Source organism: Cervus canadensis, chromosome 15, assembly GCF_019320065.1.
Source record: "Cervus canadensis isolate Bull #8, Minnesota chromosome 15, ASM1932006v1, whole genome shotgun sequence".
In the NCBI taxonomy this organism is placed as follows: Eukaryota; Metazoa; Chordata; class Mammalia; order Artiodactyla; family Cervidae; genus Cervus; species Cervus canadensis.
In genome coordinates, this window is record NC_057400.1 from 18,146,195 (window position 1) to 18,170,106 (window position 23,912).

Below are 23,912 nucleotides of genomic sequence, written 5' to 3' on the forward strand. Positions count from 1 at the left end.
GGCTAGTTTATTTGTGATTTTGTTTCTGTTAGAGAGTACAATACAGCATACCTCTTGGTGAAAACTACTAGTTGCAGAGAACAGAAGTCTCAAGTTTATGATCATAGTGCTCTTCTATGTATGGGAATATGCAAGAAGTGAAGTTTATTAAAATTCTTCCTGAAGTACATGTAACTATCTATGGCTCTGTTTGTCCAAAGCACACAGTCTCTTTTTATTTTCTTTAATGTCCTCTATTGAAAGCATAGAGTGTGCTGAGTCAGTCAAGGACTATAGTGGATTAATCTTTGTGGACTTGGGTGGAGAGTGGATCTTCTTTGCTCTTGTTCTGCTGGAGTGCCCCCCTTTTGGTCATAAATTCAAAGTTGGGGAGGCATTTCATGTCCCAAAGCTCTGGGAAGGCTCATTCCTATGTCAAGGTCAGATTTCATTGATAAACAATCCAATGTGCTATGACTAGGTCCTTCTAATGGTAACCATAAATGGCTCTGGACTACCTGTCTTACTAGTCTGTTATGGTCCAGGAAGTGATTCTCCCTTGTTATTTCTTCTTACATCTACTATAGCACTATTATAATCATTTTAATTCTAATAGAACTGAATATTCAGTCAGTCATTTCAAGTCTCTTAGTAATCATTACTTTTGTCAGAGATTCAGCTTTGAATTGGGTAACACACGAAGAAACCATCTTATAGAATAAGCAGAATACATGTTACATTACCAGAAGTAATAATAAGGTCATAATAGGGATTGATGCAGTGAACAGCCAGCATCAAACCAGTTCTTAAGAGATCACCAAGACTAGGGAACAGACTGTTTAAGGCAGAAATCTGATTTTCTTTTTTGTTTTTAATGTGGGTGATTAAATGTGTTCTATTAACAAGTCCAGTTAAGTCATTACACTTAAGTGACTGTTGCCATATAAATCCAGTCCATAGCTGAGGAAAGGCTCCTCCTGATAAGTGGGAGGTTATGTTTTTCTAGTGAAATTTAGCTCATTGTTCTGCTTGAGCTTGAATAACTTTGATAGAAAATTCATATTTATGTTAAAATTTTTGAAGGGACCATCCAAACAGAGTGTTAGGAGAAATCTACCAAGGTAAACTAGAAGTATTAGACATAGATAATTGACCATAGATCAAAACATTAGATTTTTAAAATTTTTCATAGGATTGTGCCTGTGTTAGAAAAATATTTGATTCCTATGTAGAAGTCCCAAGAAATCAAGATCTGCTCTGGTACTTTGGAATAAATATCTGCTTCTGATGCCCTCATCTTCTCTTCCCATTGTGGATGTTGTTTCTCTTCGTTTGAGCATTTGTGCCAAGGTGAGTTTGAGGTTAGCAATCCTCTCTATAGACAAGTCTAGTTCAGGGGCCCTTTTTAAGTGGGAAATATGAATCTAAGAGTCAATTCCCTTTAGTTTTGTTGTGCATAAACAAGCTAAGTGTAGCTGATAAGGGTCTTTCCATCTAGGTTGGAGAGAGTCCTTTAAATGATATTTTTTTTTCCAGTATATATTCTCTGGAATGTAGTTCATGGGATATCTGATCCTTATCCAGAGACAGATTACTGTAATAAACTTCAGAAACAAGCTTAAAATGTCCTTTTAACAATTCATTTAAACTTCTGTGACAATATAATATATCAACAGGAGCCATCTAGGACTATAAAAGTGTATTACTGAAGCATTTTTTTCTATAAAATTATCCTCATTTCCACCAAATACTGCCAAACTAAGACTAATTTATTTGCAAAGTAAGTCTGGTTTCAATAAACGTGGCCTGATTATTTATATAAGTGTACCAAGAATAGCAATTGTTTATATAGGCTCTTTAAATTTGGTTGCTTTTTTCTTTTTTAAACTTACAAACAGTCCCAGAATAAAGTTTATAAGACTTCTCAAAGCCAGGAAAAGTATGCCTAGGACTTGCCATCAGATTTACCTATGGTACCTATAGATTTGGGTGAATTCCTCTCTTCTCAAGTCCGCAAAATAGCTTGAGAGTCCTTTCCTATTCACCTGATAAGGTTGCTGAAAGAAAAGAAAGTGTTAGTTGCTCAGTCAGTGTGACCCCATGGACTGTATCCCACTGGGCTCCTCCATCCATGGGATTTTCCAGGCAAGAATACCGGAGTGGGTTGCCATTTCCTTCTCCAGGAGACCATCCTGACCCAGGGATTGAACGCAGATCTCCTGCATTGCAGGCAGACACTTTACCTTCTGAGCCACCAGCCAAGGTTGCCGAGAACCCTGCAAATAAGGGAATAGGCTGTCACTCTAAGGGGTTTCATGGCTTCATAAAGTCTTTCTTGGGGTTTCCCATGTGGCTCAGTGGTAAAGAATTTGCCTGCGACAAAGCTAGAGGCTCAGGAGACACAGGCTGGATCACTGGGTCAGGAAGATCCCTTGGAGCAGAGAATGGCAACCCACTCCAGTATTCTTGCCAAGATAATCCCATAGACAGAGGAGCCTAGCACACTAGAGTCCATTGGATCTTTAAGAGTTGGGTATGCGCATGAGCACAACTGAGCAACAGAGCAAGCACGCATGCGCCAAGTTTCTATTAGTTTTTTAAAGCTGACTGGCTATATCTGATTCTATGTTTACCCTCAAACACAACATTCCAGTCAAAGCTATGATAATATAACCAATGTTCCCATTGTGCCCTGTTAAAAGGAGAACAGATTTTTATTGAACTTACGCAAATAACTATATTTCCATGAACATAAGAATAAGAAGTATCCAGTTCTGGAGGGATCTGGTAGGAAAAAAAGAAAAAAAAAAGATAAATGTTTCACTTCTACTTACAAAGGTATAATTTATCAAATGGTTGTTAGTCATTGTGCAAGAAAGATTTCCTTATATTTAGAAAACAGGTAAGCAGTGATATTTTAGAGAAAAAGCCTAAAAAAATTATAACACTATCATCAGTTCATTCAGTCCTATGCAGTTAATTTTGTTGCTTTCCTGTTAACAATTTTATGAAGTCATCAGATTGTTCATTAGAATTCTTTAATTTCTTACCCAGTTGAGTAGTATAATCTGAAAGTTGTCAAAAACCTATAATTGTCTGTAAGGCAATTATTCTTCAATAAAAAAATAAATGAAATTTTTAAAAAACGTGTAATTGTCCCCAAAAAAGCCATTTCTATGAATCTTCTTGAAGATGAAGAAGTTTAATAAAAGTAATAGAGTAAAATAACTATAAATGACAAAAGACTTTTAAAATAGCATGTTTAAGGATCTGTTTACTATTGACAAAGAAATTTGGTTATTTCTGTTACATTTTAAGATAATTTGGACTATAACTGATAACATAATAGAACAACTAAAATTTAGCAATTTCATATAAACTCTAGAATATTTATATTAACAATATTTACTCATACAATATTACTGAAGATTCATCATCATTTATTTAACAATGTTAATCATATAATTTAATATATCAAGTAAACCTAAATAGTTTAATAACTTTCTTTGTTTTTTTTATTTTTCTTTGATTTTTCCAGGGCTCTCTGAGAAATGCCAACATTAGCAAGAGATCGTAACAGAGAGATTCAAATTCTAGTTTTGCAAAAGTTTATTTTTAATATTAGGATTCTTTCAACCAATTAAGTTCATGTTAATCTTAGCCAGCCCTGACCATACATCAAATTCTTTCTCAAGATTTCTTTTCCATAAGCCTATAATTTGTCTTGTTTGTTTTAGATTTTATCCTTTGAGTTCCCTTTTTTCTTTTTCTCTTAAACTCTCTTTTGAAAATAATTACATTGTTTTCCCTTAATAGAATGCATTTCCTTTCTATTTACCCTTTTAAAAGTTTTTTTTGCATATGAAAACATTTTATTTTAGTGGTTCTAATTTCATATATTAATCATAATTTTCAAACCTTAAAAACTCCATCTTTAGTGAAAACCAAGAGAAAACAGTTGTGAACTGTCACATTAGCATGCCTGATTTGCAAATTTATGAACATATTCTGTTACCTCTATAAACACACATTTTTCCACAATGTAATTTTTTCTCCAGTGTGGTACAAGACATGTACCCAGTGAACCAAACATTTTTTTTTGTAAGAATATGAAATTTGAGACTTTAATTGCTAAGCAACTATAAATTTTCCTGTGTTTTATTTGGAAATAATCTAGACAGTCAATCAATTCCTATCATTTAACTTAGTAAAACTCTAAAGTTTCAGCTTACCAGAAGATCTAGAGAAACTATTTTTAAGTAGAAATAGAGTAAGGCATAATCGTTCTTAGCATTCACATAAAAATATTCTACCATGCTTGCATTGAAATTTCTTTATGAAAATATCTTTTTTCTTGCTGACAAATTTTGTTAGTGGTATCATGATCTTTTTTGATATTCAGTAAATATAGATACAATAACATTTTCACATGTAATGTTGTCACGCTGTTGGTTTTTCAGTTAAGCCAATAAGCTGGTTTTTATTGGGTAATGATTAATCCTCGATCATGTGATCTTAAAAAAATTGGGTTAATTTGTATTTCTGAGAATTTCTTGAAGCACTTCATTGTATTTAAGCCAATTAAATAGGTCTCTTTTACAGTTTAATTTTCACCAAAGGTAGAAACATATAATATTCTATAATATATACTCAGACATATAATCAGAGATCTCACAGCTTCGTTTTAAAACTTAAGACATGAATCTGGTATTATAATATAAAACTCACTAGTTTATAATAACTGTTGCAATGAGTTTACTCTTGGATAAAAGCTGCCCGCCCCCCCTTTTCAATCTCCAAAATTGGAGATGGTCTAGATAAGAGTTTCCTGAGAAGATCTGGTAGAACATTTACATCTCAAAGACTCGGGGAGATCATCCTAAGCTCCTCTTCAAAGGACTTTTGTTCCCTTAGGGTCAGAATTTTGAAAGAATATCCTATAAAGCCAGCTTTTTCTCTAACTGCATATGTAAAAGCCACTGTTGGAATGTCAGGAGAGTCCCATCATGACCTTTTTCAGGATGAAGTTTTCTTAATTTCCAAACTACTTGCAAGTATAAGCTGTATATGAACCTGGCAGGATATGAGTCAGAGGTTTATCTGACACCACTTTCTTCTGCTTTGAAGCCTTGGTTTCCCATTTCAATGTCAGTTTGTCAGAATAAAAGAGTGCATGGTGGGATGGTGTGCTGTTGGGCTTAACACCTCTAGGAAGCATCCTGGATTCATCTCGGCACTTTCACATGTCTGTTTCTCCCTCTGGCAGTATAAAATTTCCATGGACATTTGGAACACTAGATGACCAATGATATATGTGTCCCCAAAGCAAATTTCTTTGAATTAATGAGTGGGTCTCCTTATGGGACCACTGCATGGTGTGAGGGCTTGCCTTTACCACTGTCATAAGTTTCCCAGTTGACTAAGAAAGCTCTAACGGGTTGGAAAAAGCTGTGTCTCTTATCTTTGGAGCTGAAAGCACTCACATGGTAACTTATTCAGACAAACTCTGCTTAAAGTTTTCAAGAAAAGATGCCAGTCCAGCTTCCTATGTAACCATCCAGTCCAGATCACTCAGTGTATTTCAACTGAGCAAACTCCCAACCTCTCTTAACTGGAGTAACCCACTCAGTGGCTTTTGGCTGAGCAAAATCTTCCTATTGTCTTTCATCCGGGTAACAAAGCTACCTCTTCTTGAATCTAAGTTCAAGGAAAACTTACTCTTCATGGCAAGGAGTTTAACAATCACACACACACACACACACACACACACACACACACACACACAAAACCTTAAGAACTGTGAACCAACATAGGAGATCCAAGACCTAGGAGAGACTTACCCAGCAGTCTGGACTCCCTGAGGGGGTCAGTTCCGTTCAGTTCAGTTCAGTCGCTCAGTCGTGTCCACCTCTTTGCGACCCCATGAATCGCAGCACGCCAGGCCTCCCTGTGTATCACCAACTCCCAGAACTTACTCAAACTCATGTCCATCGAGTCGGTGATGCCATCCAGCCATCTCATCCTCTGTCATCCACTTCTCCTCCTGCCCCCAATCCCTCCCAACACCAGGGTCTTTTCCAATGAGTCAACTCTTTGCATGAGGTGGCCAAAGTATTGGAGTTTCAGCTTCAGCATCAGTCCTTCCAATGAACACCCAGGACTGATCTCCTTTAGGATGGACTGGTTGGATCTCCTTGCAGTCCAGGGGACTCTCAAGAGTCTTCTCCAACACCACATTTCAAAAGCATCAATTTTTCGGCGCTCAGCTTTCTTTGTAGTCCAACTCTCACATCCATACATGACCACTGGAAAAATCATAGCCTTGACCAGACGGACCTTTGCTGGCAAAGCAATGTCTCTGCTTTTTAATATGCTATCTAGGTTGGTCATCACTTTCCTTCCAAGGAATAAGTGTCTTTTAATTTCATGGCTGCAATCACCATCCGCAGTGATTTTGGAGCCCAAAAATATAAAGTCTGACACTGTTTCCACTGTCTCCCCATCTATTTCCCATGAGGTGATGGGGCCAGATGCCATGATCTTAGTTTTCTGAATGTTAAGCTTTAAGCCAACATTTTCACTCTCCTCTTTCACTTTCATCAAGTGGCTTTTCAGTTCCTCTTTACTCTGCCATAAGGGTGGTGTCATCTGCATATCTGACGTTATTGATATTTCTCCCAGAAATCTTGATTCCAGCTTGTGCTTCTTCCAGCCCAGCGTTTCTCATGATGTACTCTGCATATAAGTTAAATAAGCAGGGTGACAATATACAGCCTTGACGTACTCCTTTTCCTATTTGGAAGCAGTCTGTTGTTCCATGTCCAGTTCTAACTGTTGCTTCCTGACCTGCATACAGATTTCTCAAGAGGCAGGTCAGGTGGTCTGGTATTCCCATCTCTTTCAGAATTTTCCACAGTTTATTGTGATCCACATAGTCGAAGGCTTTGGCATAGTCAATAAAGCAGAAATAGATGTTTTTCTGGAAGTCTCTTCCTTTTTCAATGATCCAGGGGATATTGGCAATTTGATCTCTGGTTCCTCTGCCTTTTCTAAATCCAGCTTGAGCATCTGGAAGTTTTCGGTTCACGTAATGCTGAGGCCTGGCTTGGAGAATTTTGAGCATCACTTTACCAGCGTGTGAGATGAGGGCAATTGTGCGGTAGTTTGAGCATTCTTTGGGATTGCCTTTCTTAGGGATCAGAATGAAAACTGACCTTTTCCAGTCCTGTGGCCACTGCTGAGTTTTATAAATCTGCTGGCATACTGAGTGCAGCACTTTCACAGCATCATCTTTCAGGATTTGAAATAGCTCAACTGGAATTCCATCACTTTCACTAGCTTTGTTCGTAATGATGCTTCCTAAGGCCCACTTGGCTTCACATTCCAGGATATCTGGCTCTAGGTGAGTGATCACACCGTTGTGATTATCTGGGTCATGAAGATCTTTTTTGTATAGTTCTTCTGTGTATCTTGCCACCTCTTCTTAATATCTTCTGCTTCTGTTAGGTCCATACCATTTCTGTCCTTTATCGAACCCATTTTGCCTGAAATGTTCCCTTGATATCTCTAATTTTCTTGAAGAGATCTCTAGTGTTTCCCATTCTGTTGTTTTCCTCTATTTCTTTGCACTGATCGCTGAGGAAGGCTTTCTTATCTCTCCTTGCTATTCTTTGGAGCTCTGCATTCAAATGGGAATATCTTTCCTTTTCTCCTTTGCTTTTCACTTCTCTTCTTTCCACAGCTATTTGTAAGGCCTCCTCTGACAACCGTTTTGCCTTTTTGCATTTCTTTTCCATGGGGATGGTCTTGATCCCTGTCTCCTGTACAATGTCATGAACCTCCATCCATAGTTCATCAGGCACTCTGTCTATCAGATCTAGTCCCTTAAATCTATTCCTCACTTCCACTGTATATTCATAGGGGATTTGATTTAGGTCATACCTGAATGGTCTAGTGGTTTTCCCTACTTTCTTCAGTTTAAGTCTTAATTTGGCAATAAGGAGTTCATGATCTGAGCCACAGTCAGCTCCTGGTCTTGTTTTTGCTGATTTTATAGAGCTTCTCCATCTTTGGCTGCAAAGAATATAATCAGTCGGATTTCAGTGTTGACCATCTGTTGATGTCCATGTGTAGAGTCTTCTCTTGTGTTGTTGGAAGAGGGTGTTTGCTATGACCAGTGCATTCTCTTGACAAAACTCTATTAGCCTTTGCCCTGTTTCATTCCGTACTCCAACGCCAAATTTGCCTGTTACTCCAGGTGTTTCTTGACTTCCTACTTTTGCATTCCAGTCACCTATAATGAAAAGGACATCTTTTTTGGGTGTTAGTTCTAAAAGGTCTTGTAGGTCTTCATAGAACTGTTTAACTTCAGCTTCTTCAGCATTACTACTTGGGGCATAGGCTTGGATTACCGTGATATTGAATGGTTTGCCTTGGAAATGAACAGAGATCATTCTATTGTTTTTGAGATTGCATCCAAGTACTGCATTTCGGACTCTTCTGTTGACTATGATGGCTACTCCATTTCTTCTAAGGGATTCCTGCCCACAGTAGTAGATATAATGGTCATCTGAGTTAAATTCACCCATTCCAGTCCATTTTAGTTTGTTAATTCCTAGAATGTTGACATTCACTCTTGTCATCTCCTGTTTGACCACTTCCAATTTGCCTTGACTGATGGACTTAACATTCCAGGTTCCTATGCAATATTGCTCTTTACAGCATCGGACCTTGCTTCTATCACCAGTCCCATCCACAACTGGGTATTGTTTTTGCTTTGGCTCCATCCCTTCTTTCTTTCTGGAGTTATTTCTCCACTGATCTCCAGTAGCATATTGGGCACCTACCGACCTGGGGAGTTCCTCTTTCCGTATCCTATCATTTTGCCTTCTCATACTGTTCATGGGGTTCTCAAGGCAAGTATATTGAAGTGGTTTGCCATTCCCTTCTCCAGTGGACCGTATTCTCTCAGACGTCTCCACCATGACCCGACCGTCTTGAGGGGGTAGACTAGCCCAAAGGGCCTTTTTGGGGAATCAAGGCCCCAGATAGAGTTCAGGCAAATGAGACAAGTCTATTCTGGGTACCTTTGTGGTCACCAAAATTTTCAACTGAAAGACAAATGCACAACATGAGTGTTGTGAGTTAAGCTTTATCCAGGGTCTGAATGAGAACTATAGCCCAGGAGATAGCATCTCAGATAACTCTAAGGAACTGCTACAAAGAGGTAGTGGCAAAAGCTAGGTTGTATGTGACTTAAAGGGAATATCTCATGCAAAGTCGGGCTCAATAAAGGACAGAAATGGTATGGACCTAACAGAAGCAGAAGATATTAAGAAGAGGTGGCAAGAATACACAGAAGAACTGTACAAAAAACATCTTCATGAGCCAGATAATCACGATGGTGTGATCACTCACCTAGAGCCAGACATTCTGGAATGTGAAATCAAGTGGGCCTTAGGAAGCATCATTACGAACAAAGCTAGTGAAAGTGATGGAATTCCAGTGGAGCTATTTCAAATCCTGAAAGATGATGCTGTGAAAGTGCTGCACTCAGTATGCCAGCAGATTTATAAAACTCAGCAGTGGCCACAGGACTGGAAAAGGTCAGTGTTCATACCAATCTCAAAGAAAGGCAATGCCAAAGAATGCTCAAACTACAGCACAATTGCACTCATCTCACACACTAGTAAAGTGATGCTCAAAATTCTCCAAGCCAGGCTTCAACAATATGTGATCTGTGAACTTCCAGGTGCTCAAGCTGGATTTAGAAAAGGCAGAGGAACCAGAGATCAAATTGCCAACATCTGCTGGTTTATCGAAAAAGGAAGAGACTTCCAGAAAAACATCTATTTCTGCTTTATTGACTATGCCAAAGCCTTCGACTGTGTGAATCACAATAAACTGTGGAAAATTCTGAAAGAGATGGGAATACCAGACCACCTGACCTGCCTCTTGAGAAACCTGTATGCAGGTCAGGAAGCAACAGTTAGAACTGGACATAGAACAACAGACTGGATCCAAATAGGAAAAGGAATACATCAAGGCTGTATATTGTCACCCTGCTTATTTAACTTATATGCAGAGTACATCATGAGAAATGCTGGGCTGGATGAACCACAAGCTGGAATCAAGATTTCTGGGAGAAATATCAATAACCTCAGATATGCAGATGACTTTTTATAGCAAAAAGCAAAGAAGAATTAAAGAGCCTCTTGACGAAAGTGAAAGAGGAGAGTGAAAATGTTGGCTTAAAGCTTAACATTCAGAAAACTATGATCTTGGCAAATAGATGGAGAAACAGTGGAAACAGTGGCAGACTTTATTTTTGGGGGGCTCCAAAATCACTGCGGATGGTGATTGCAGCCATGAAATTAAAAGACGCTTACTCCTTGAAAGAAAAGTTATGACCAAGCTAGATAGTATATTAAAAAGCAGAGACATTACATTGCCAAAAATGGTCCATCTAGTCAAAGCTATGTTTTTTCTAGTAGTCATGTATGGATGTGAGAGTTAGACTGTAAAGAAAGCTGAGTGCCGAAGAATTGATGCTTTTGAACTATGATGTTAGAGAAGACTCTTGAGAGTCCTTTGGACTACAAGGAAATAAAACCAGTCCTTCCTAAAGGAAATCAGTCCTGAATATTTATTGGAAAGACTGATGTTGAAGCTGAAACTCCAAAACTTTGGCCACCTGATGCGAAGAACTGACTCATTTGAAAAGACCCTGATGCTGGGAAAGATTGAAGGTAGGAGGAGGAGACAACAGAGGATGAGACAGTTAGATGGCATCACCAATTCAATGGACATAAGTTTGAGTAAACTTCGGAAGTTGGTGATGGAGAGGGAGGCCTGGTGTGCTGCAGTCCATGGGGTCTCAGAGAGTCGGACATGACTGAGTGAACTGAACTGAACTTTTGTTAGGTAATGCAGTCAGCATACATCTGGTAGAAGCTTACCAGTAGTCACAAAAAAACAAAATTCTCAACGTAATGATTGTACTGCTTTCTATGTATTGGAAGATGTTAAGAAGTGTGATTTATTGGAATTCTTTCTGAAATGCATGTAACTGTCTAAGGGTCTGTTTTCTGTCATTGTCTTTAATTTCCCCTGTCTGAAACATTGAGTTCATTGTCAGTCAGCAACTACAGTGGGTTAATCTTTGTAAAGTTGAATGGAGAGCAAAATACTCTTTGCTCTTTTTTGTTTGCTGTATCTTTGGTAGAAAAATAAGTAGTGAAAAATGTGCACGTCTGAAGCCTTATTTTTATTGTTGTGATACTAATGCTTGTGTTTTGGTTTCTCCCATGTAATTTTGTAGTAAATTTAATAAGCAATCACAAACATGAATGATAGTGTTAAAAAAAATGGGCTTAGACTATAAAGCAATGTTATTCTGGAACATAGACACACACAGAGAAGCATACAAACATGAATACCAGCCCTCCATTGTATAGGGGACCATCTAAAGTGTTTATTTTTTCTTTTTCCATTTTTTTTAACTAGAGTCTTCAATTTAGTATCTGAGTGTTCTCTGTGTTTTATGCAAACTAGATAATCACAAGTTTTATATTTAGTGATAACTAAAGCAGTTGCTTATACAGTACTGTAAATTATCAGTCTATCAACTAGAAAATCTACCTAAATTACTAAATAACAATATTTAGGTTACTAAATAATGGTATATTCAAAATAACTGGATAACTAATACCTTTTAAATATTGTAGATTTGTGTTTTTATAGAATAAGTTACAAATTTCTAATTTAAGGTGAAAAATGTCTTCAGAGTTGTAGTGGAGATTGATTATTTAAAATGTTTTTAAAATACTAGCTGGTTCTGAATCCAAAGATTAATACTGATTATGACTAGAATGTAATCCAAGTTAGTTCAGTTGCTCAGTCGTGTCCGACTCTTAGCGACCCCATGGACTGCAGCACGCCAGGCCTCCCAGTCTATTACCAACTCCCGGAGTTTACTCAAACTCCTATCCATTGATTTGGTGATGCCATCCAACCATCTCATCCTCTGTTGTCCCCTTCTCCAGCCTTCAATCTTTCCCAGTGCCAGGGTCTTCTCCAATGAGTCAGTTTTTTGCATCAGGTGGTCAAAGTATTGGATTTTCAGCTTCAACATCAGTCCTTCCAATGAATATTTGGGACTGATTTCCTTTATGAAAGACTGGTTGGATCTCCTTGCAGTCCAAGGGACTTTCAAGAGTCTTCTCCAACACTACAGTTCAAAAGCATCAATTCTTCGGTGCTCAGCTTTTTTATAGTCTAGCTCTCACATCCATGCATGACTACTGGAAAAACCATAGCCTTGGCTAGACGGACCTTTGTTGGCAAAGTAACGCCTCTGCTTTTTAATATGCTGTCTAGTTTGGTCATAACTTTTCTTCCAAGGAGTAAGCGTCTTTTCATTTCATGGCTGCAATCACCATCTGCAGTGATTTTGGAGCCCAGAAAAATAAAGTCTGACACTGCTTCCACTCTTTCCCCATCTATTTGCCATGAGGTGATGGGACCAGATGCCATCATCTTAGTTTTCTGAATATTGAGCTTTAAATCAACTTTTTCGCTCTCCTCTTTCACTTTCATCAAGACGCTCTTTAGTTCTTCTTCAGTTTCTGCCATAAGGGTGGTGTCATCTGCATATCTAAGGTTATTGATATTTCTCCCGGCAATCTTGATTCTGGCTTGTGGTTCATCCAGCCCAACATGTCTCATGATGTACTCTGCATATAAGTTAAATAAGCAGGGTGACAATATACAACCTTGATGTATTCCTTTTCCTATTTGGAACCAGTCTGTTGTTCCAAGTTTAGTTCTAACTGTTGGCTTCCTGACCTGCATATAGATTTCTCAAGAGGCAGGTCATGTGGTCTGATATTCCCATCTCTTTCAGAATTTTCCAGTCAAAGTTAAGGACCACCGATAATTTGTTTCTTATTGTGAGAATTATCTCTGCATTAACTAACTTGCTCCAAGCCTTCTTCAAACAGTGATCGCATGTAATTAAGAAGGATATCACAAACATAGAGACAGCATATATTTTACAGAATATTTGTTCTGCCAGTAACTTGGTTACATTGTACATGAGCATTTTCCTTATTCCTATTCTTTCTCTCTCTTATGTCTTCCTTTTTGTTCCACCTTTTTAGAAAACTTTGTTCAATTATTCAAGGAACAATTTTTATCATTTGTGTGTTGTAGACCTTGGAGCTCTACAAAGGAATAGATAGACTTGATTTTAATTTAAGAGCTTCCAGTATAATTTAGATAGTTTTGGTATAGATAGTGACAACACAGTATAGTACCTGCTACAATAGCTGTTATATCGAGTGCTTATTAGTTTTTTTATTACTTCTGTAACAAATTACCACAAATTTTATGACTGTAAACAATGCAAATTTATTATCTTACAGTGCTATATGTCTGAAGTCAGAGATTTTACAGTGCTATTAACAAGATGTTGGCAAGGTAGGATTTTTTTCTAGACGGTTTAGGGGAACGTGTTTTCTTTTCCAGCTTCTAGGGACTGCTTACATTCCTTGCTTATGGTTCTCTTCCTCCAAAGTCTTGAAATTCAGTAACATTGTATCTCTTTGATTATTCTGTCACAGTTATATCCCCTCTGACTCTACTCAACCTGGAAACATTCTCTGAATTTGAGATCATGTGATTATGTTGGACGCAGCCTGAAAATTCAAAATGATCTCATCCCAACATCCATAATCTTAGTTACATCTACAAAGTTTATTTTGCCATAGATGTTTAGTTGTTCTAGGGATTAGGATGTAAACATTCTTGGAGAGCCAGCATTCTACCTATCACGTGCTACCCAAGTACAGAAGAATACCTCTTCTAGAAAGGAGATGAAGAGTATGTTCAAGGATGACTTTCTGGAAGAGTAATCCCAGTTTAGACCTAAAGGACAGGTAGTCGTTAACTAGGCTATAGAGAGAGGGTAGAACTGGTGACCATTCCTGGAATAGAATATGCAAAGACCAGAAGTTAAATGAGTGGCTTTTAGGAACTAAACATGTTCAGTATTATTTTTAACATGACACAGGCAGAGTGGTACAGCATAGTTATGAGACAAATATCAACAGACTCAATCCTATGGAACTTTGATGACCAGAGTGAAGAGTCTAGACTTCATTCCATGAACTGTGGTCAGCCACTGGAAGGCTTAAGTAGATGAATGATATGATCAGATTTCTAACTTTGTAAGTTGGTCCTGGCTGAAGTGCAGGGAAAGGATTGAAGAGAGTGAGTTATGGTGGCAATAAAATCTTGAAAGGAGCCAATATAGGGATTTAAGCTGGGAATTTGGTGGAGGGCTAAATATGAGTATTGGTAAAACTGGGAAATTTAGAAGGAGAAGGAAAAGTTATGATGGTCAGAGTGAGTGAGTATGGCTGTTGCCAGGTTGAGTTTGATCCTTTAGGTGTAGATTTCCATTCTGTGGCCCAGAAGTTTGAGTAAGAAATCTGGGCTGAAGATAATAATTACGGACTTAAAGGGTACAGAAGATAATACTCTTTGTGAGGCTCAGAAAAGAGAATCTAGGTCTATGCCCTTAGGAAACCCATCAGTTAAGAGAGGTACAGAGGGAGAAGAATTCAACAAATAAATGAACAAAAAAAGATGTGCCCAGAAAGATGGTGGGGGTGTGGAGCAGGGATGAGGGACAGAAAGGTAAGGTATGAAAGGATATTTCAAGAATGATGGTGTAGCCAGTGCTCCAAGGCTATCATTGAATATCAAGTTTGAAAGATAAAAGTAAAAGATTGTTCAGGACGTTATTACTTCTGCAAGAGTTAGCAGTTTTAAGGAATAGGTAGACTCAAAATCTAGGGTTAAGTGTATTGAGAAGAGAATGGACACATAAGAGATGGAGAAAACTGTACTTTTTGGACATTTGAGAAGCACCAGATACTTGGGTATGTTGAATGCTGATAAGAAGGTACTAATCCTCCTCCCCCACTGATATGTCTCCCATGCAGTAAATGCTCACAGCAGAGATAGAAGCAGTGCTCCTCAAACTTATTCTCAGCAAGTGGCCCTAATGGTAGATGCAAGAAGCATATCCCCCTAGAGAGACAGTGGTGTGGCCAAAGCTTCTACAAGATCTTTTCAGAACCTATAGGAATCCTTATTTATTGTGTCCAGAAGCATCACAGAAGAGATACAGCTAGTCCTCCAGGTGACAACTGTAGAATTGTGTGTAATGTAAACTATCTGGAGCCTCCCTGATAGCTCATCTGGTAAAGAATCTGCATGCAACACAGGAGGCTCTGGTTTGATTCCTGGGTCAGGAAGATCCACTGGAGAAGGGATAGACTACCCATTCCAATATTCATGGGCTTCCCTAGTGACTCAGAGGGTCAAAAATCCACCTGCAATGAGGGAGACATGGGTTTGATCCCTGGGCTGGGAAGATCCCCTGGAGGAGGACATGGCAACCCACTCCAGTCTTCTTGCCTGGAGAATCCCCATGGACAGGGGAGCCCGGCGGGTTATAGTTCATGGGGTTGCAGAGTTGGACATTACTGAGCAACATAGCACATGTAAGCTATTTCACAATGAGAAAGTAGTCTGTGTATCAGCTTATAGCAAGCATTTCCAAAACAGCCATTTAAAACTGGAAATAGATTAATAAAGCTCCCTACTATTTAAAATAACCAGCCACGACTCTCACTAATGGCCCACTAATGAAGAAACAAAGAGAAATTATTAGATCTAGGAAAATTAAAAATCTAGAGGAAGTGTGTTAGTAGCAAAGTTGAGTCAACTTACAGACTGTTTTAGAATCCGTTAAACATAATTATCAAGTACTCACAGCTTTGAAAAATGCATTGTCATCACTCAGAAGTTGGGATTACACCTAAAAGGTCCATCAAAGTCAACTGATAATGTAAGGTCATATTCTAAAATCTTTAAGTTAAAAAGGTCTCTCAAAGTGCAAGTCATATCTTTTTCTCAGATTAAATTACCCAACTTGCTTTGAGCATTTATTTCAATATATTGTTTCTGTCAGCATTTCTGAGTTCCTGATAACAGGAACCAAAATAAATTACACTTTGTCCACCACACCCCAGGTGACACTCAGGCTAACTCCAAGGCCACTGTCTGGGAGGATATAATTTTTTTCCTTGAATAAACTATTTTTTTAAAAGTTAATTGAAAAAAGGGCAGAGTTATACTTACCCCATTTTGTTCGCTTCCCTGGAAACCATTAATTTCAAGGAAAATGGAGACAAGATAGTCAGTTTTTATCAACAAATTATAAAGACATCAATAAAAATCAACAAGAATTTTTCTAGTTGTAAAGCCACTGTAGCAAATTTTTTCTAAGTATTTTTTGCCACTCTCCAACATGAAGCCTTTCCCGCCACCCCCCCCCAATTAAATTTCACAGTTGCTGTGGGAATTGCTTCATTGTCCTAGGATTTACTTCTGTGTTAAAGAAAAAAAAAGTGAAAAAAAAAGAAAGGCTTTATTTTATTTTACTTAATTGCCTAAGAGCTTTGAAATGTGAACAACTTAACAAAACAACAGATGTGAAATTAACACATCCATGTCTCTTGTTGAAACAGGGAAAAGCAGAAAGAAGGAGAAATGCCAGGATGCTGACTTGTACCCTCTAGTGGAAACAGAACCATGTCCTTGTGATGTGTTTACATCTCATCCTTATGGAAATTGGTCAGATTGCATCCTTCCTGAAAGCAGAAAGGAGCCTCACAGAGGACTGCGGATACAAGCAGGCGCCACAGAATGTGGAGAAGGCATGCGCTTTCGAGCAATAGCCTGCTCTGATAAAAATGGAAGACCTGTTGACCCTGTCCACTGCAACAGTTCTGGTAAGGAAATGGGTGAGGAGTAACACATGAGAACACTGACATATAGCCCAGGATGTGTGTCCCAGGTCTAAAACGCATAGCCTTGTTTCTTAGTAATTGTTTCAGTTTTCCTTTGTCAAAAACACGCTGCCTCTCATTAAGGATGAATATAGGAAATGCACATATCCATATCTCACTGCTTATCTGGAATGTGAGTGTTCGGGAGCTTTGACTCACCTCTCTCTATACTTCACCTCTGGTCACTTGCTCCCATGTGTCAGCACAGGCTTTCTCTGAGAAAGCCAAAGCCCAGCACAAATGAATATATTTTCTGTTGTTTATTGGTGCTTTAATCACATATATAGAAGGCATCAGGCCTTGAATGTCTTATAAAGGTGTTGACAAAATACCAATGAAAATGTTAATATTAAATGTTGTACAGTACCATGTGTAAATACACCTAAATTAAGACTAGAACTATAGGAAAGAAATTAGGCAAGCTGGAAGAATTTTTGAAACTTTAATCAGGGAGAAGACTCTCTTTTTTATTATTTTTGAACCTTGACATGATTTAAAAGATATGGGTGAACAGAGGAAAGAATGATGGTTGAATACAGTTGATGTCAACATTGATGGAGGAGGCTTTGACTGTTGATAGCAATGGAGCTTATTGAGTTCCTCTCTGCTTTTTGGTTTTTAATTACCTTTAAACAAACAAAAACTAAAGAAGTTAGGGATTTTATAGAAGGTACGAATAGAGAGAATTTATGTTTGAGTGGTAAACTCTAAAAAAAATAAAATTGATAGATTTGGGTCACTATCATCAAGGCTTTTGTATTCTAGTAAGTTTTCTCAATAATACCAGAAATAACAAATTGAATTCACTTTTAACACACAAGTAAATGATAGTTTGTCTTTATTCTATATTGGTAATGTATCAGCTCATTTTATTTAGGCTATGCCTGGATCATGATAGGAATGCAGTTTAAGATTTAATAATTTTTAGTTAGCACAGTCATTGCACTGCCTGTTGAGTGAGTCTGCGGTGTTGTACTCAGTGATTTTACTTTCAGAAACATTAAACACATCACAGACCAGTGATGGACCCATTTGGGAAAAACTGGCACCCCACTCCAGCCTGGACAAGCCCATGGGCGGGGAGCCTGGTGGGCTGCAGTCCATGGGGTCGCAAAGAGCTGGACACGACTGAGCGACTTCACTTCCACTTTCCACTTTCATGCATTGGAGAAGGAAATGGCAACCCACTCCAGTGTGCTTGCCTGGAGAATCCCAGGGACGGTGGAGCCTGGTGAGCTGCCGTCTGTGGGGTCACACAGAGTCAGACACGACTGAAATGACTGAGCAGCAGCAGCAGCAGAGTTGGTTTACTTTGATCTTTGTTTTTCACCTTTAAAATACATTGTTGTTTAGGGCTTCCCTGATGACTCAGATGGTAAAGATTCTTCTGCCTGCAATTCAGGAGTCCTTGGTTTGATCCCTGGGTCAGAAGGATCCCCTGTAGAAGGGAACGGCTACCCACTGCAGTTGCTTAGTCACTACGTTGTATCTGACTCTCTTGTGACCCCGTGGACTGAAGCCCTCCATGCTCTCTGTCCATGGGATTCTCCAGGCGGGAATAGTGAAGTTAGTTGTCATTTCCTTCTCCAAGGGATCTTCCCAACCCAGTGGTTAAACCCAAGTCTCCTGCATTTTGGTAGGTGGATTCTTTACCAGTGAGCCACCTGAGAAGCCCTTAGTATAAACAGTGGTCTATTTTTTAAATTTTCTTGAAATATATTTGATGTATAACATTCATTGCATAAATTTAAGGTATACAATTTAATTCAAGACATTTGTAGGTTGTAATATGATTGCAATTGTAGTGATGATAACCACATATGATATTACATAATCATCATTTCTTTTCAGTGGTTGGAATAATTTTAGTCTCAGTAAGTTTGGTTATAAAACTATATTGTTGTCCATATTACTGCACTGTGCATTAGATCTCTTTGGCTTCTTTACTATTCATTCCAAGTTCATACTGTTAAAAAAAATTATCCTATCCTTGTCTTATCCCTCCACTCCTATCCCCTGGAAACCACCATTTTACTGTTTTTATGAGTTTGGCACTTTTAGATTACACGTATAAGTTGATATAATACAGTATTTCTCTGTCTGACTTGTCTCAGCTACTAACCTCTAGGTCCATTTACATTGTCACAAACAGTGAATGTCTTTCTCGTGGCTAGATAATAGTCCATTGTTTATATACACCACAAATTCTTTGACTCATCTGTTGACGGGCACATAGATTGTACATATAGCTGTGGGCATCACAATTCAGTAAATTCTGAATTACCTATGCTAAAGGATTGTATGGAATATTCAAACCATGGATAATATTAGCCAGGTCTCTTTGTCTTTAGGAATATCACTGAGGGGACCAGTATTAAAATTATGTCTCATTTAAAACAAACAGAACACTCAAGAGTGGAATTTGTGTTGGCCTGTGCCAACAGGCCAGATGTTGACTCTGGATGATTATCTAATTCAGTCAACAGAATAGAATGTGCCAAAATAATGATACTTTAGGTGAGTTACTTCCAATTATGTCTCTTATCCCGGTGATATTATTTTCAAAGACTAGGACATGAACGCACCCCCACACCTCAACATACTCCATTCTTCTCTCCCCTATGTCCTGCCTTCATCCCTTCCTTCATTCCCGTCTCTGCTCATAACGAATCTTTGCCCAACTCCTCTGATAAATCATCGTTTCATCACTTCCTGTGCCCTGTGCATGTATTCTGCTAAGTTGCTTGGTTGTGTCATACTCTGCACTACTCTATGGACAGTAGCCCTCCAGGCTCCTCTGTCCATGGGACTCTCCTGGAGTGGGTTGCCATGCCCTCCTCCAGGGGATCTCCCCCACCCAGGGATCTAACCTGTGTCTCTTATGTCTCCTACATTGGCAGATGGGTTCTTTAACACTAATGCCACTTGGGAAGCCCCTTATTCCCCTTACCCGTCTTTATCTTTCTTCATGGTACTTAATCACTAACTAAAATATTATGCATTTACATTTTAAAAGTACTTTATCTCTCTCTCCTATGATTGGATAGTAAAATTCCAATAAAGAAAGAACTGCTTTTTATTTTTTACTTTTCTTTTCATCTATATCCACGGCACCTAGAATGATGCCTGAAAGTTAGTAGGTATTTAAAACATATTTGTAAATACATGACTAGACCATCAGGTCTTAATAAGTTTGCCTCCTAAGCATTTTCTCAAGTTTCTCTTGTCCTCTTGCTGTCTACTACACACAGTGACAGATGTTACAATATTGTCTTAACCGCCTGATATCTATTATTCCCTAAGAGCCATCAATCATCACACTAAAAGACATGTGTGACCATGCCAGTGCTGTGCTGGCAGTTTCTCCTGGTTTCTTCTGCATGTATCAGCTCCTTAACAGGACACCAAAGGAGTTCCATGACTACATATTCCACCTGGCACACTCTTTTTCCTCCTTTCATGAGGCTCCTCTTCCTTTGGTATAAGACAAAGTGATGCCTGATCCAGGAAGCACTTTCCTACTTCCATTTCCAGGGTAGGTGAGAGGATCATCCTTTTTTCCCTTTATCGATATATTTAGATTTTCTTTTAGCCATATAATTTTCTGTTTCTCTTACTAACCTGATTGTTTATTGAATCAGGTACATTTCAATTCAGGTGTATTGACTCAAGTTCATTTCTCCATCCCCAGGGCTTAACACAGGGTCTGGCCCACCATAGACTGTCAGTTATGTTGGTTGAATGAATGAAAAGATGAGTTTAGATATGCCCAGAGGCAACATGCATGCCTTGATAAAAGCTCTGAGTGTGTGTGTGTGTATTAAGAGTTGTTTGGGTAGAATAGCTGAGTACAGTAAATATGGAGCCACAGAGAAATTGACTAAAATACAGGGTCAGACAAAATAGAATATTTTGTTCTATTTTGCCCTTAAAAAAAGTTTTGGATTGGGGGAGTCCTAATTGTACTGGAATGAAATTGTATTGCTACCAGTAGACAAGTGATATTTTTGAAAGAATGGGAAAAATGCAGAAAAACAATTTTCCTAGTGATCCAGTGAAAACTATGTGAATAAAATTTTAATTCATCAGATTATAAAGTGAAAATGTAATCTGTTTCATATCGGATTCCAGATAAATTATGATTGAGTTTGATAGACAATTAATTATCTTCATTAATATTTCACCCAGAAATAACTTGGCATTTGCAACTTAAGTCTAGTAGAGCAATTTGACTAATTTGCTGTTACATATAAGGAGGTATGGATAGCAAACAAAGCACAATAGTCTAAGAAATCTTTGTGATTTAAAGAATAATATTTCATGTACTTGCAGTTACTGATAAAATGTGACTTTAATCTTAGTACCTTTAGAAAGTTTAGTTTCTATGACTATATTGAATTTTATGTTATTGAAAAGATTTAGCTCAACTACTTATGGGCTGGTTTATTTTGGCCAAGATAGGAGACTGAAATTTATATCTTTATTAACTGAATTGTTTAAGAGAGCATTTTATGAAGTGTCCTAGCAAAGAGTTGTGTGTATCAAAGATAGGACAAACTTTTAAATGTATTGTGAGCTCTCTTTTATGAGTCCATCAGGCAGAGAGACCGAGTAATTATATCTCTTGCAGAAGGAAATAGCAACTCTTTAGTCATCTGCAGCTTTTGCCAAATGACCTGTTTCCTAAATATTCTGCACCTGTATGTTTTTTCAGATATTGAAAAGCTCTTCAAATCATCACTTGAGAAGAAATAATAGTGTCTACTCCTTAGCAAATTAAGTTTGACAAGATGGGTATGCTTCTGTGTTTTCCATGTTGAGATTTTGCTTCCTTTGCTTCATTTTTCCTATGAATGTTGCTATAAAAATTCATATGAAATCACTACTTAGAGATGCTTCGATCCTCTATCCATGTTTCTCCATTCCAGTGGTTCTCCCTGACTTGCTCAGACTTCTTACCTTTCCCTTAGATCCACGGCAGTGAGGACCCACCACCTGGCCTTTCTCAGTCTTTCCTTCCACCATCCTTTGGTCCCATTTCAATGAGAACAGTCTTTCCCACCGGCCAGTATGATGATCACTGCCGTAGGTTTTTAAACTCTCATTGTCAACTGACTGCCCAGGCCACTTAGTGTGACATACAAGACCCTTCATGATTTTGCCCTTTGTTAACCCCTGAAACCTCATCCTTTTTCCTTCCCATGCTGACCCCCAGCCATCTTAGAATCTTGCATATCTCAATGCATATCATTCTTTCTCATGAGGCTTTTGCCTTGTCAACATACACACTTTAATTTTTCCCCCTTGCAACCTAATTCTCTAGTAGACTCCTAGTAACCTTTCAGGCCTTAGTTTAGAAATGTCACCCTTTCTGGGAAATTCCAGGCAATCTTGCTAGACAGTTCTTTCCCAAATCCTAGAACCTTTTAGGAGTTAAGTATATCTGCTGTATATCCCTTTAAAAATCAGGCCCCAATCCTAGTACTTCTCATATTTTACCTGCTGTATGTCTAGTCTGTCCTGCCCCAGAGGAGTATGGCATCCTTAAGGGAGGGACTGTGTCTACTTCATTACTGTGTGGCCGCAAACACCTGGCAAAGAGTCAGCGCATCATACATTCTCATAATTAACAAAACATAGAATATAAATCTATGCTTCTATGTAAAGAGTTTTCATGGACATATATGTAGTAGTTTTCATATGACTGCTCTAAGAATACTACAAACTTAGTTGCTTAAGATGACACCCTTATTCTTTCACACTTCTAAAGGTCAGAAATCCAAAATCAGTATAACTGAGTCAAAATCAAGGTGCAGTCAGAGCCTCACTCCCTTCAGAGCCTCTAGAGGGAAATCTATTTCCTGACCTTTTTCCAGATTCTAGAGCTGCATTCCTTGGTTCATGGCCTCTTTCTCTGTCTTCAAAACCAGTGATAGAGCATCTTGCTTTGGTGTCTTATTACTTCTTTAATGTCAATTCTGTCCCAATCTCTGTTTTCCTCTTGTAAGGGCACTCAGGATAGCCCAGATTTATATGCCTACCTCAATATCCTTGATTTAATCACACCTGCAAAGTCTCTTTTTACATATAAGGAGCCATTCAGAGGTTCCAGAGATTAGAATTCAGATACCTTTGGAGGCCATTATTTAGCATACCAGAATATGGTAAGGCTGTTGTATTTTTGCAACTAAACCTTTTAAAGATGTGCAAATGAAAAAGAATTGGAAACTTCTCAAGTATTAGAACCACTCACAAAGTATTATTTTCTTTTTTTTTTTTCTGTGTGTAGTGTCTGCACAATAGGCTTTATATGTAAACAGTTGATACCATAATCTGCAAATTGTTAGACAAAGTATTATGGCTCAAATGTAATGAAGAAAGCAAATAGAATGTATAGAGACTAACAGAATGGAAGATAATATTTGCAAATGTGTATCTGATAAGAATAGATTTGCATCCAAAATAAAGTCTTTTCAGTCAACAACAACAGACAACATAGTTGAAAAATGGTCAAATAATTTAAATAGGCATTTCTCCAGAGAAGATATATTAAGTACACATGGCTTCTAAACTTCTGGAAAGATGCTCAATATCATTAGTCATTAGGGAAATGGAAATCAAAACTGTAATCAGATGTCACTTCATATCCACTAGTCAAAAAGGCAATGTGTTGGTAAGGATGTAAAAAAACTGGAATCTCCATACATTGCTGATGAGAATGTAAAATGATAAAATTACTTTGAAAAAGTTTGACAGTTCCTTAAAAAAGATAAAAACTGAATTGCCATATGACCCAACAGAAATGAAATATACACCCAAGAGAAATGAAAGCATATATTCTCATAAAACACAAGTATTTTGCAACATTACTTGTGAAAGCCAAAATGTGGAAACATCCCATATTTTCATTTGCTAATAAGTGGATAAATAAAATATAGCATATATATTTCAAATTAGCCTGGCAGTTAGAGGAATGAAGTATTGATACCTAGGATGTACTCATTGAAAGTA

The 23,912-nt window shown here is 38.1% G+C and overlaps 1 protein-coding gene across 1 annotated transcript in view; it reads left to right on the forward strand.

The window, feature by feature from the left end:
* The window catches only part of THSD7B (thrombospondin type 1 domain containing 7B), a 993,808-nt gene that overhangs the window by 717,145 nt on the left and 252,751 nt on the right, over positions 1-23,912 (forward strand). Inside the window, exon 14 of the mRNA XM_043487921.1 lies at positions 16,581-16,844. Within this exon, the coding sequence (XP_043343856.1) occupies positions 16,581-16,844 (264 nt within the window). The remainder of the gene's footprint in view (positions 1-16,580; positions 16,845-23,912) is intronic.